This window comes from Aquarana catesbeiana, linkage group LG03, assembly GCF_042186555.1.
Source record: "Aquarana catesbeiana isolate 2022-GZ linkage group LG03, ASM4218655v1, whole genome shotgun sequence".
Taxonomy (NCBI): Eukaryota; Metazoa; Chordata; class Amphibia; order Anura; family Ranidae; genus Aquarana; species Aquarana catesbeiana.
This window is the reverse complement of record NC_133326.1, coordinates 741492428-741508314: the sequence shown is the minus strand read 5'-3', so window position 1 is coordinate 741508314 and position 15887 is coordinate 741492428. Positions and strand designations below refer to the sequence as shown.

General features: G+C 43.1%; 2 protein-coding genes across 2 annotated transcripts in view; one reads left to right on the top strand and one right to left on the bottom strand.

Annotated features, from left to right (window-relative positions):
• LOC141133875 (NACHT, LRR and PYD domains-containing protein 12-like) overlaps positions 1–15887 on the bottom strand; it is a 981044-nt gene that overhangs the window by 627784 nt on the left and 337373 nt on the right. The gene's annotated exons all lie outside the window — the stretch shown is intronic.
• Positions 1–15887, top strand: part of LOC141133872 (asialoglycoprotein receptor 1-like) — a 48850-nt gene that overhangs the window by 3946 nt on the left and 29017 nt on the right. The window contains exons 2-5 of the mRNA XM_073623459.1: positions 309–399; positions 585–698; positions 8019–8114; positions 14619–14675. Of these exons, the coding sequence (XP_073479560.1) occupies positions 309–399; positions 585–698; positions 8019–8114; positions 14619–14675 (358 nt within the window). The remainder of the gene's footprint in view (positions 1–308; positions 400–584; positions 699–8018; positions 8115–14618; positions 14676–15887) is intronic.

Here is a 15887-nt window from a genome sequence, read left to right as displayed (position 1 = left end):
TTTAAAATGAGCACTTTTGATTATTCATGTTCGTGTCCCATAGACTTTAACGGTGTTCGCGTGTTTGAACAAGTGTTTTGCCTGTTCGCATGTTCTGGATGCGAACCGAACGGGGGTGTTCGGCTCATCCCTAACCAGAACCCTGAGAATACAAGGTGAGACCACAACACCAAGACCACAACACCGAGACTGCAACATCGAGACTACAACACAGATACCACAACACCAAGACTAGGTGAGAGAGGGAGGAATGCGATGTCTGTCCTTTTATATATGGATCTGTCTGTCTATAATGGCGTCTTCTACAGATCATGTCAGTACGGTATAAGGACATAGAGCATCTCCAGGAAGACCCAACACTCAATGAGAATCCCAAAGGAAACCATTCAACTTACCGAGGTATGAATCACCATACATAACACCACAGACATGGAGAATTACACCCAGCATACAGGACAAGAGAAGTGATTCTGTGCAGAGTCCATACATACAGAATAAGAACAGATACAGAGAATTACACCTAGCTTAGAGAAATATTATCTTTTTATTCTGACAAAAGAATCCAATGCAATTTTCTCTTTCAGGAGTCATCATGAACAGGTGGATCCCCCAACCCTTCTCTGGCCTGATCTGTTTTTTGTCAGCACTTTGCATTTGCCTCCTCTTCATCATCATCACCCTCATCGTCACCATCACACGTGAGTTCATTCTTGCACTACCTTCACACAAACACTTCACATTCCATCTACTTTCACAGGTAATTTCCCCTCACCTTCCACACTGAATTCCCTGGAAGTTCTGCACCAACCATGAACATTACATTCTATGGCATCTATCCCTCAGTGTCCACACTTTATTCTTTGGCAACTCTCTAAACCAAATTCTTTGGAAGTTCCTCCCTCCACCTACTCTAAATTCTCTGAAAGCTCTCCCTCCATGGACCACACTACATACTCTGGAAGATCCCCCCCCCCCCCACTGTCCACACTACATACTCTGGAAGATCTCCTTCCACTGACCACACTACATTCTCTGGACAATCTCCCCCCACTGTGCACACTACATTCTCTGGACAATCTCCCCCACTGTCCACACTACATTCTTTAAAAGATCTCCTCCCACTGTCCACACTACATTCTATAAAAGATCTCCTCCCACTGTGCACACTACATTCTCTGGTAGATCTCCCTCCAGTGTAAACACTACATTCTGTAGAAGATCTCCCCCACTGTGCACACTACATTCTCTGGTAGATCTCCCTCCAGTGTCCACACTACATTTTCTAGAAGATCTCCCCCACTGTCCATACTACATTCTCTAGAAGATCTCCCCCCACTGTCCACACTACATTCTCTAGAAGATCTCCCCCCACTGTCCACACTACATTCTCTAGAAGATCTCCCCCACTGTCCACACTACATTCTCTGGTAGATCTCCCTCCACTGTGCACACTACATTCTCTGGTAGATCTCCCTCCAGTGTAAACACTACATTCTCTAGAAGATCTCCCCCACTGTCCACACTACATTCTCTAGAAGATCTCCCCCACTGTCCACACTACATTCTCTAGAAGATCTCCCCCACTGTCCACACTACATTCTCCGGAAGGTCCCTCCCCACTAGGGATGGGCCGAACACCCCCCCATTCGGTTCGCACCAGAACAGGCAAAAAATTTGTTCGAACACGTGAACATCGTTAAAGTCTATGGGACACGAACATGAAAAATCAAAAGTGCTAATTTTAAAGGCTTATATGCATGGTATTGTCTTTGTCAGCAAAATGACATTTCCTTTGCTGTCAGACTGTTCTAAGCTCGGGAAACATGCGCCCCTTTACAGGCATACTATAGACACCCCCCAGGTATGAAATTCAAAGGAATATTACACTTTTATTGTTTCACTTTAAGCAGTATTAAAATTACTGCTCCCGAAAAAACGGCCATTTTTAAAACTTTTTTTTGCATTGATCCATGTCCCCTGGGGCAGGACCCGGGTCCCCAAACACTTTTTATGACAATAACTTGCATATTAACCTTTAAAATTAGCACTTTTGATTTCTCCCATAGACTTTTAAAGGGTGTTCCGCGGCTTTTGAATTTGCCGCGAACACCCCAAATTGTTCGCTGGTCGGCGAACAGGCGAACAGCCAATGTTCAAGTCGAACTCATGTTCGACCCGAACATAAAGCCCGTCCCTACCCCCCACTGTCAACACTACATTCTCTGGAAAATCTCCCCCACCATCCACACTACTTTCTCTGGAAGATCTCCCCCCACTGTCCACACTACGTTCTCTGGAAGATCTCCCCCCCATTGGTCACACTATTCTCTAGAAGATCTCCTCCCACTGTCCACACTACATTCTCTGGAAGATCTTCCCCAGTGTCCACACTACATTCTCTAGAAGATCTCCTCCCACTGTCCACACTACATTCTCTGGAAGATCTCCCCCCACTGTCCACACTACATTCTCTGGAAGATCTTCCCCAGTGTCCACACTACATTCTCTGGAAGGTCTCTCCCCACTGTCCACACTAGATTCTCTGGAAAGTCTCCTTCCACTGCCCACACTACATTCTCTGGAAGGCCTCCCCCCAGTGTCCACACTACATTCTCTGGAAGCTCTCCTCCCACTGTCCACACTACATTCTCTGGAAGCTCTTCTCCCACTGTCTCAACTACATTCTCTGGAAGATCTCCTCCCACTGTCCACACTACATTCTCTGGAAGATCTCCCACTGTCCACACTACATTCTCTGGAAGGTCTCTTCCCACTGTCCACACTACTTTCTCTGGAACCTCTCCTCCCATTGTCCACACTACATTCTCTGGAAGCTCTCCTCCCACTGTCCACACTACATTCTCTGGAAGGTCTCCCCGCACTGTCCACACTACATTCTCTGGAAGGTCTCTTCCCACTGTCCACACTACATTCTCTGGAAGATCTCCTCCCACTGTCCACACTACATTCTCTGGAAGATCTCCCCCCACTGTTCACACTACATTCTCTGGAAGGTCTCTTCCCACTGTCCACACTACATTCTCTGGAAGATCTCCCCCTACTGTCCACACTACATTATCTGGAAGATCTCCTCCCACTGTCCACACTACATACTCTGGAAGGTCTCCCCGCACTGTCCACACTACATTCTCTGGAAGATCTCCCCCCACCTGTCCACACTACATACTCTGGAAGGTCTAGTCCCACTGTCCACACTACATTCTCTGGAAGATCCCCCACCACCAACCACACTACATTCTCTGGAAGGTCTCTTCCCACTGTCCACACTACATTCTCTGGAAGATCTCCCCCCACTGTTAACACTACATTCTCTGGAAGGTCTCTTCCCACTGTCCACACTACATTCTCTGGAAGATCTCCCCCCACTGTCCACACTACATTATCTGGAAGATCTCCTCCCACTGTCCACACTACATTCTCTGGAGGATCTCCCCCCATTGTCCACACTACATTCTCTGGAAGGTCTCTCCCCACTGTCCACACTAGATTCTCTGGAAAGTCTCCTTCCACTGCCCACACTACATTCTCTGGAAGGCCTCCCCCCAGTGTCCACACTACATTCTCTGGAAGCTCTCCTCCCACTGTCCACACTACATTCTCTGGAAGCTCTTCTCCCACTGTCTCAACTACATTCTCTGGAAGATCTCCTCCCACTGTCCACACTACATTCTCTGGAAGATCTCCCACTGTCCACACTACATTCTCTGGAAGGTCTCTTCCCACTGTCCACACTACTTTCTCTGGAACCTCTCCTCCCATTGTCCACACTACATTCTCTGGAAGCTCTCCTCCCACTGTCCACACTACATTCTCTGGAAGGTCTCCCCGCACTGTCCACACTACATTCTCTGGAAGGTCTCTTCCCACTGTCCACACTACATTCTCTGGAAGATCTCCTCCCACTGTCCACACTACATTCTCTGGAAGATCTCCCCCCACTGTTCACACTACATTCTCTGGAAGGTCTCTTCCCACTGTCCACACTACATTCTCTGGAAGATCTCCCCCTACTGTCCACACTACATTATCTGGAAGATCTCCTCCCACTGTCCACACTACATACTCTGGAAGGTCTCCCCGCACTGTCCACACTACATTCTCTGGAAGATCTCCCCCCACCTGTCCACACTACATACTCTGGAAGGTCTAGTCCCACTGTCCACACTACATTCTCTGGAAGATCCCCCACCACCAACCACACTACATTCTCTGGAAGGTCTCTTCCCACTGTCCACACTACATTCTCTGGAAGATCTCCCCCCACTGTTAACACTACATTCTCTGGAAGGTCTCTTCCCACTGTCCACACTACATTCTCTGGAAGATCTCCCCCCACTGTCCACACTACATTATCTGGAAGATCTCCTCCCACTGTCCACACTACATTCTCTGGAGGATCTCCCCCCATTGTCCACACTACATTCTCTGGAAGGTCTCTCCCCACTGTCCACACTAGATTCTCTGGAAAGTCTCCTTCCACTGCCCACACTACATTCTCTGGAAGGCCTCCCCCCAGTGTCCACACTACATTCTCTGGAAGCTCTCCTCCCACTGTCCACACTACATTCTCTGGAAGCTCTTCTCCCACTGTCTCAACTACATTCTCTGGAAGATCTCCTCCCACTGTCCACACTACATTCTCTGGAAGATCTCCCACTGTCCACACTACATTCTCTGGAAGGTCTCTTCCCACTGTCCACACTACTTTCTCTGGAACCTCTCCTCCCATTGTCCACACTACATTCTCTGGAAGCTCTCCTCCCACTGTCCACACTACATTCTCTGGAAGGTCTCCCCGCACTGTCCACACTACATTCTCTGGAAGGTCTCTTCCCACTGTCCACACTACATTCTCTGGAAGATCTCCTCCCACTGTCCACACTACATTCTCTGGAAGATCTCCCCCCACTGTTCACACTACATTCTCTGGAAGGTCTCTTCCCACTGTCCACACTACATTCTCTGGAAGATCTCCCCCTACTGTCCACACTACATTCTCTGGAAGATCTCCTCCCACTGTCCACACTACATACTCTGGAAGGTCTCCCCGCACTGTCCACACTACATTCTCTGGAAGATCTCCCCCCACCTGTCCACACTACATACTCTGGAAGGTCTAGTCCCACTGTCCACACTACATTCTCTGGAAGATCCCCCACCACCAACCACACTACATTCTCTGGAAGGTCTCTTCCCACTGTCCACACTACATTCTCTGGAAGATCTCCCCCCACTGTTAACACTACATTCTCTGGAAGGTCTCTTCCCACTGTCCACACTACATTCTCTGGAAGATCTCCCCCCACTGTCCACACTACATTATCTGGAAGATCTCCTCCCACTGTCCACACTACATTCTCTGGAGGATCTCCCCCCATTGTCCACACTACATTCTCTGGAAGGTCTCCTCCCACTGTCCACACTACTTTCTCTGGAAGCTCTCCTCCCATTGTCCACACTACATACTCTGGAAGGTCTCCCCCCACTGTCCACACTACATTCTCTGGAAGATCTCCCCCCACCTGTCCACACTACATACTCTGGAAGGTCTAGTCCCACTGTCGACACTACATTCTCTGGAAGATCCCCCACCACCAACCACACTACATTCTCTGGAAGGTCTCTTCCCACTGTCCACACTACATTCTCTGGAAGATCTCCCCCCACCTGTCCACACTACATTCTCTGGAAGGTCTCCTCCCACTGTCCACACTACATTCTCTGGAAGATCCCCCACCATGCACACTACAATCTCTGGAAGATCTCCCCCCACTGTCCACACTACATTCTCTGGAAGGTCTCCTCCCACTGTCCACACTACATTCTCTGGAAGATCCCCCACCATGCACACTACAATCTCTGGAAGATCTCCCTCCACTGTCCATACTCTATTCTCTGGAAGGTCTGCCCCCACTGTCCACACTACATTCTCTGGAAGATCTCCCTCCACTGTCCAGAATACATTTTCTGGCATCTCTATAATCACCGTCCACACTTCATTAGTTTGCTGCTCTTCCCTCACCAACTACATTACATTATTAGGCAGCTCTCTCCCCACCATCCACATTACATTCTCTGGCAGCGTCAGTCCAACTCCTTGCTCAGCCAATACTTACAGTATCTGTTCTGCTGTACTCTCAATCAGCTTACACTCTATAAAGTCTCCCAATCCATTATGATTAGTACCCAATCTGCCCGTCTCCTCCACTCCTTGCCTCCACCCTCTTTATATACCCCAGACCACAATCCACTGTGTTTTATTTCCTCTTTCTAATCCCTCCTGCAGTCCATGAGCAGCAACATTTTACCATCCCTCATCCTGTCCATGATTGGCAGTTCTTCCTTTTTTTCTGCTTCCTATTGACTACTTTCAGGTTCCGACCTAATGAAAAAGAAACAAGATGGCGCCAAAATCAATTGACCAATATTGAATAAAATGAAATAAAAATAGGGAAATGGGAAAACGACAAGGGATATATTAAAAAAAGGAAGAGTTCTGGTATAAAGTCAGTTCTAATGAAAGTCCCAGGTATACACTAGCGGCAGCAATCTTGAGAGTGGAAGCATAACTCTAAAAGACAAAATTAAGAAAAGACAAAGGTGCACCAGACTAAGTGTAGTATTAAAAAATAATTTAATAATAAAAAAAGGCCAAATGGCTACTTACAAAAGGCAATTGATATCAGGCACATAAATGGGGGGTCCAGGGTGCAAGAGCGAGGTCATCAGGCGGTCCGAGATGCAGTCCATATGATGGAGGGCTGACTGTGTCCAGGGTCCAGGTGCTGAAGAGGGGGTCGCTGAGATGATGGTAAAGCCTCGGAGGATATAGATATCCAAAGCGCTGTGGTTCCCTATGTCTGTGTGGAAGATGGAAACCAGGAACCGGAACCGGAAGTGCGTGTCAGCTTGGAGCGCAAGCTACGAAGACCGGATGTGACGTCTATCAAGCGACCAATCAGATGACGCATTTCACAGCCTCCGCTGTTTCCTCAGATCTAGGGAGTACACTTAGTCTGGCGCACCTTGTCTTTTCTTATTTTAGGTTCTGATCTAAGTTGTTCATGTGAATTGGGAAATTTCTTCACCTAAAGTTAGCTCCCGCACTGCCTTTTCTACCCTACTCTTCTATGATCACCAGACACTCAGTCTCACCCCATCATCAGTTCTAGTGGGATGGCTTGGTAACCATATTATGACCCAGTAATACATCTATACCTATAATATTATCTGATTGTGCACTAATACCTACCAGAATATTACAATTCATTTAAAGACCCAAAAAACATTAAATATATACATTTTTCAAATTAACCTATTCATTACCAGTGTGATGAACCCTTGTCCTCAACAGGACTATGTCCACCGTAAATGCTTTCTCTGTCCGGTACCACACGATCCAAGACCCTTTAGCCTACCCAGTCAATGGCCATAACTCAGTGTAGGGTGAAAAACATCAAACTCGTTATTATAACACATGTGCAACACAGATATCCAACTCAGGGGACAATCACCCCTCCCTTTGGAATTCAGGGCGGGGTAAACTGTCCAATAAGCAAGGTGTTGGAGGAATCCCCCCTCCACAGAGACATACATCCCATAATATACTTTTCTTCCAAGACAGACAGACACAATAAAACAATGGAATACAACCACACCCCAAATGATCCCAGCAAAAGAGACCAACAGCATGAGACAAACACAATATATACATATATTCAATGTTCCATTGTGGTTGTACAGCGAGTCCGACTAGCGCAGATCAGACTGGAGTTCTCAGGCACCCCACCCAAAGTGACTCCCGTCACAACCAGAAACCATTTTTTTGTGACTATAATAGTTAATCTTCCCCAAGATATTATGGGATGAAATCTTTGAGTAGAGGGACATCTTGGTAGTTGAGAGATAATTGGGGGGTCCAGTGTGAAGGCAGTTTCATGGTCCTCTTCCATATCACTGATTTGTGGGAATTAATTCTGGTTCTTTGTCTCCAGCAGGTCAGGGGGTGGATCAGACAGAGCAGAACATAGAGGTGAAGCTGAGGAACCTGAGTCTAGGAGTGGACTCCAGAGTGAAGAAACTGTCCCAGGATGGTAAGATGGACCTTGTAGGGGTGACACTATGTATCCTTAGATGCAGACAAGCAAAGAAAATATTTCCACCGCTCAGGCTGACACTGACCCAGGTGGAAGTAGAAGTTTCAGAGCAGAAGAGCTCCAGGTGCTGGCTGAATGCTAGGCAAAGCAAGCTTGAATGGAGGAGAAGATTCGGATGCCGCACACCGGATGTAGTCAAAAAATTTTCACTTTATTGAAAAAATAGGATCATCAAAATAACAAGACTGTCATGCAGAAAGTACAGATAAGCTGACGCGTTTCGCACTCAGGACTGAGTGCTTACTCATAGCTAACAAATATTAAAAAGACAAACTTTTATATAGCTCAATGGGGTATCACATGATTGCCCAATTAGATGGTCATTGAGTCTCAGCTGGAAGCCGATTTAATGAGGTCTCGGCATCTGCTGGCTATTTGGTGTGTTGACTGATTGAGAAATGTTTTCAAAACCGTGGCATGTAAATAGATGACAAAGAAGGTGAAAAAAGATGTGTATATGTACATGTGTAGGCAAAAAATATATATGTGTGTATATATATATGGTGAATCCTATCAATAAACGTGTATATAATAATGAATATACTTCTATAACATGTATATATAAAAGGTGATAAGTATCAAAAAAAGAATTACTATTAGGTGAAAGGAAAAAATTGTGTAAAAAATATTTCTCATTAAAAAAGAGAAAATATATTAATAAAAATATTCAGACAACGTGCAAAGTAAATGTGAAGAATGAATGTAATAAAACTATATGTGAACAAAATATATAAATATGATGAAGCTCTCTGTAATATGCCGGTGAAGTGGATGAAACTCTCTATAATAAGCCAGAATAATACAGGTGAAATATAGAGCAATGTGACCTGAAATAATGCGTGATATGCCCGCGGTTGATAACAAGGTACATATAGGGCCCTATAATAATAAAAATAAACTGTGGGATTCTAAGACATAAAATCACGCTGATAAGGGTTGCCCTGATCTGGTCAAATGGCAGTGATATATGCAGGGTCCCAGTAGACTGACTTGTAACGTAGTGATTCTAAATGATGAGCCTGGCCGAGAGCAGGGTGTGTGTGGAATTTCAGGAATGAAGCAGCGGTGTTCAAGGTAATAGAACGCCGCTAATCTGTGTCACACTAAATATCTAGATGGAATTATAATGATGGTAATAAAGTTGGTAGAGGTCTCGGCCAGTCACCTAAATTTAAGGGGTCACAAAAAGGGATAAATGAAAAACAAGTAAGGTACTATAGGCTGGGATACGAAGGCATAAAATCACGCTGATCAGGGTTGCCCTGATCTGGTCAAATGGCAGTGATATATGCAGGGTCCCAGTAGACTGACTTATAGCGTAGTGATTCTAAATGATGAACCTGGCCGTGAGCAGGGTGTGTGTGGAATTTCAGGAATGAAGCAGCGGTGTTCAAAATAATAGAGCGCCGCTAATCTATATCACACTAAATGTCTAGATGGAATTATAATGATGGTAATAAAGTTGGGGGTGGTCTCGGCCAGTCACCTGAGTTTAAGGGGTCACAAAAAAGGACAAATAAAAAACAAGTAAGATACTCCAGGCTGGACGAAAATGTTACCAGACTGGGATCGTAAAAATTATCCGGACAGACAATTAAGTTAAAAATATGTTAGTATATGATCCGTCTCGGGTGGCTCATATAAAAGCATGTCTCAGTATATGTGTGTCAGCAAATGCCAAGACCTCCAAACAAAACATATTAGAATAATACATCTTATGAATCCACTAATACAATGCTCATACATTGACACCGGCAAATGTAACAGATGAAAACAGGCATATAATGATCGGCGTGAATCCAATCTATAGAGACGATGAGAAGAAATGTTATAATGCTGCATTCTAAAGAGAAACAACTACATATTCATATTGCAACATTACACTCGCAAAATAAGCACTGAACACAAACGATACAATGTATGTCAGCTTGTGTACATATAAATAAGCTTAATATATCTGAATTTTGATCCCAAGATGTCCAAAAAAAATATATATATATGGACAACAAGGCGTACAAAATGTGAATGAATGAAAATGAATAAAATGAATGAAATAAAATAAAGTGAAAAAGTGTGAAGACATATTGCGTAAAAACCTAATATATATATCAGGTGTTTCCTACACAACTAGAAAGATGTATAGGACAATGAAAATTTCCATATATATCTATGTGATGAAGAATGAGCTAGAATAAAAGTAATAATAATGAAATAAAATTGTGAAACCTCATGATACAAATCATGAGTAATTATCAAAAGAAAACGAGGAAAAGGTAGATATAATAACACAAAAATGTGTGAAAAACGAGATGGAATAAAACTATTTATCTCAATATTGTCGCGATATGCATACTCAGGTAAAATTAGCTTGTACTTTAGTCAGGTATATAAAACACCCAAACATGATGGATATCACGAAACAATAAAAGATATTGTATATTGCTATTGTTAATGTAACCTTTTGCAAATATCTATTATTGGCCATAGTTCCCGAATTCCTGCTCTGCCATAGTTACTATACTGAGTATGCAGAGTAGGGGAACTTGTCGGGCATATATACCAATCAAGGTGGTAAATATTATATATTCATGTATAAGATTGGGTATGTTTGTACATGGGCCCCAATGGTCAGTAGATGGAAAAAACTCCTATTTTGGCACCATCTGACCGGAACACAAAACAAAAGAAAATAGAAAATGGCTGACAAAACGTAAAAATGTAAAAAATAAACATGAAATGTTCTTTATAAGGACTCATGATAGTGTAGGTGTTGTGACCATGTTCAAGCAGTATAGGAAAGTTACTCATAAAAATAGGAAACATCCCATTCAAAATTGAGGCCCAAGGGAATTCTCGTATTTAAAGAGAATATCCAATAAACTTTGCGTTTGCAAAGCAGTTGGAACCTGTCTCCTCTCCTAGTGGGGGTGACAATTTTCTCTATACCTTGGATATGGAGACTTGTAACGTCTTTCTGGTGTGCAAAAATCCAATGTTTTGTTACGTTAGTTAATCTATCCTTTTCAATATCGTATAAATGGTCATACAGACGGTCCCTGAGGCGGCGTGTTGTCCGCCCGACATACTGGATCTGGCAAATATCACAAGTAATCACATATATTATAAACTGGGTGTTGCAGTTTATGAATGAGGCGATATTGAAAACTTTGCCATTTGTACAAGATTGAACCTGCTTGCCCTTTTTTATGTGACTACAATAATTACATCCTTTTTTGCCACATTTGTAGTTACCCTTAAAATTCAACCAGTTGGCCTTCCTTTGTTCAGATACTACTAGGCTGGGTGAAAGGGAATTCCCCAGGGTGGGAGCCCTGCGGGAGACCACTTTAATCCCTTTGGACAGTATATTGTTAAATGCAGCATCGTTGTATAAGATGGGAAGGTATTTGGTGACAATTTTCCTAATTTGGTTGAATTCTGCACTGTATGGTGTAGAAAATACTGGGATGTTAATAGAAGGGGGGCTAATGTGAAGTTTATCTTGTAATAATGTATGTCTAGGGATGGTGCTGGCTTTGTCAAGTGCTCTATTAATTAGAGCTGCACCATACCCCCGGTTTCTAAAACGCTGGGCCATACTCTGTGCCTCTCTGTGAAAACTTTCAGGGGTGCTACACAAGCGTTTGAGCCTCAAAAATTGTCCATACGGAACACCTCGTATGGTATGCTTGGGATGTGCTGAATCTGCTCTAAGAAGGGCATTCCCAGCAGTGGGCTTCCTATATAAGGTGGTATGGATGGAGTTGCCTGTACCAGTGAGCTTAACGTCCAAGAATTCGATGCTGTGAGGTTGTAAGGTGCCTGTGAAGTTCAAGTTAAGATCATTGTTGTTGAAATATGAAAGCCAGGTTCCTAGATCAGCATCTGCATCTGATGTAATAAACAGGAGGTCATCAATGAAACGGCAATAAAAAACCGTATCTAGTCTGCGGGGACTATCACTTCCAAAGACGCGAGACCTCTCCCACCAACCCATAAAGATGTTGGCGAGGGAGGGCGAAAATTTGGCGCCCATAGAGGCCCCGCATCTCTGGAGATAATAGCCCCCATCAAACATGAAGAAATTGTGTGTGAGTAAATAATCTAATGCCTGTAAAATAAAATCTTGTAAAATGAGAGAAAATCTGCCTGATTCTTTGAGAGCCCAAGCAACTGCCTGTATACCCAGATTATGTGGGATGCTAGAATAGAGACTGGTGACATCACAACTGATCCACCTATATCCACTCTCCCATCGTAAATGGTGTAATTTACTAAGCAACTGCTTGGTATCTCTCAGGTAGCCAGGCAGGCTGGTGGCCAAGGGCTGTAACTGGGAGTCCACCCATTCGCCCAGGCGTTCGTTAAGTGAACCGATGCCTGCTACAATGGGCCGGCCTGTTAAGGGCTGGAGACCTTTGTGGACCTTGGGTAAATGGTGGAATATAGGCATGATTGGATGTTCAGGAATAAGCTTCTCTTTATCTGAGTGTGAAAAAATACCCATCGATACCGCTCTGTCTAAAAGGGCAGAAAGTTTGTGTTTGAAGGGGAGTGTGGGATTGGATGAAAGTAATTGGTAGGTCTGTGTGTCAGATAACTGACGTAAAGCTTCTTGTATGTACATGTCAGTGTCCAAGACAACCACTACCCCCCCTTTATCTGCATTCCTGATAACTATGCTAGTGTCTGCTGTTAGTGTTTTTAAGGCTAATCTCTCATTTTGTGTCAAATTATCTTTAATGGGTTTTCTATGGCAACTGTGAGCCAAGCGAGTTAATTCCCCCTCCACCAACCTCTGAAATAAATCAAGATCTTTGCCCCTGGATGCCACTGGGTAAAGTGTATATGTACATAAGCAGACATACATTGTATCGTTTGTGTTCAGTGCTTATTTTGCGAGTGTAATGTTGCAATATGAATATGTAGTTGTTTCTCTTTAGAATGCAGCATTATAACATTTCTTCTCATCGTCTCTATAGATTGGATTCACGCCGATCATTATATGCCTGTTTTCATCTGTTACATTTGCCGGTGTCAATATATGAGCATTGTATTAGTGGACTCATAAGATGTATCATTCTAATATGTTTTGTTTGGAGGTCTTGGCATTTGCTGACACACATATACTGAGACATGCTTTTATATGAGCCACCCGAGATGGATCACAAACTAACATATTTTTAACTTAATTGTCTGTCCGGATAATTTTTACGATCCCAGTCTGGTAACATTTTCGTCCAGCCTGGAGTATCTTACTTGTTTTTTATTTGTCCTTTTTTGTGACCCCTTAAACTCAGGTGACTGGCCGAGACCACCCCCAACTTTATTACCATCATTATAATTCCATCTAGACATTTAGTGTGATATAGATTAGCGGCGCTCTATTATTTTGAACACCGCTGCTTCATTCCTGAAATTCCACACACACCCTGCTCTCGGCCAGGCTCATCATTTAGAATCACTACGCTATAAGTCAGTCTACTGGGACCCTGCATATATCACTGCCATTTGACCAGATCAGGGCAACCCTTATCAGCGTGATTTTATGTCTTAGAATCCCACAGTTTATTTCTATTATTATAGGGCTCTATATGTACCTTGTTATCAACCGCGGGCATATCACGCATTATTTCAGGTCACATTGCTCTATATTTCACCTGTATTATTCTGGCTTATTATAGAGAGTTTCATCCACTTCACCGGCATATTACAGAGAGCTTCATCATATTTATATATTTTGTTCACATATAGTTTTATTACATTCATTCTTCACATTTACTTTGCACGTTGTCTGAATATTTTTATTAATATATTTTCTCTTTTTTAATGAGAAATATTTTTTACACAATTTTTTTCTTTCACCTAATAGTAATTCTTTTTTTGATACTTATCACCTTTTTATATATACACGTTATAGAAGTATATTCATTATTATATACACATTTATTGATAGGATTCACCATATATATATACACACATATATATTTTTTGCCTACACATGTACATATACACATCTTTTTTCACCTTCTTTGTCATCTATTTACATGCCACGGTTTTGAAAACATTTCTCAATCAGTCAACACACCAAATAGCCAGCAGATGCCGAGACCTCATTAAATCGGCTTCCAGCTGAGACTCAATGACCATCTAATTGGGCAATCATGTGATACCCCATTGAGCTATATAAAAGTTTGTCTTTTTAATATTTGTTAGCTATGAGTAAGCACTCAGTCCTGAGTGTGAAACGCGTCAGCTTACCTGTACTTTCTGCATGACAGTCTTGTTATTTTGATGATCCCATTTTTTCAATAAAGTGAAAATTTTTTGACTACATCCGGTGTGCGGCATTCGAATCTTCTCCTCCATTCAAGCCTGCAGGGGTGACACTATGTGACGGGGGTCTGGTTTCCTCATCTTATGGATGTTCTCCTCCTCTAGATTCCAGAATGATGGAGAAACTGACCAACATCGAAACCTTTGTAAAGGACATGAGAGGTGAGCTGGGGCAGGATTTAAGGGTGAAGGGTACAAACTACAAAAGGTGAAGAAACTTGTTAAAAACATAATTCATACCGAGATTCACAGAGAGACTGTAGAATGTGATCTATCCAGGTGATCAGGATAAAAGGGGATATGTGTATAGTACAGAGGTCTGTATAGTCATGAAGGTGAATGAATGTACAGTATAAAATAAATGGGATGGAGACATCTGTGAACCAAATTTTATCAGATGATGTAACAGGTGATGGCACGCTCCAAGATGAGACATGAAATATCTATTTTGTGGAAGTATATTATTATTATAAAATTCCCCAAACCATTGACCCAACCTTGGACCTTGAAAGGGGAGGGAATTACATGGGAATGGGAGTGGTTTGTTTAAATATGGGTGTGCCTTGACACTTTTGGGCTGTGCTTGGATCTCCCAGCACAGACGGTTTAAAGTTTCTGACTGGAGACAGCAGAATTTCAGAAAATATCATTAAGAGGTTGAGAAGTTTGATTAATCTGTAGAAGGAAACACGGTAGCTTTTTCTGATTGATTGATGATTTGGTCAATTTTTGGCTTATTCACACCATACAATATCAGAACATGTTTTTTTCTGGCTCCATTGTGTAGACCAGCCTCATGCCCAGTGTTGGTGAACTCTGGTGATGAATGTCCATCATAACTGGGACTAAAATATAAATCCACACACTCCTCTTATTTTTATTAATTAATACAAGACTTCCTCTGATTGGCTGAGGTGGGGAGATGATGTCACAATCTGAACCTTGGTTTTGTTCTGGTATCAGACGGGAAATCACCCATACTGCTGTAGCACACCCCCTAGAAAGGGATCCCCCACCCTGCACAGCCAGGCACACTTGAGTCAAGGAACAGTTTGGTGCTTTGTTTTTGTATTTTTATTAGGGGGTTTAACTTGGTTGAGGAAAAGGGTAATATGGGATGCCCACTTGACTTTGTCAGAACTTTTCAAGGGACAACTTCTTCTGTACAATCTAATTACACACTCCTCAGCTCCTCCAGCACAATACTTGCTTGAAGCTCTACAACTCCACAAGACCAGCTGGCACTGTTGGGTAATCTGACAAAAAGGGCTCAGTCAGATAGTTAGCAGATGCCCTTTACAGGCAGGGACCGTGGGCCCCTTGGTTGTGTAGCAAAGTCCTAGTGCCCAGCTGTCCTCCTGTGGCTACTGATCC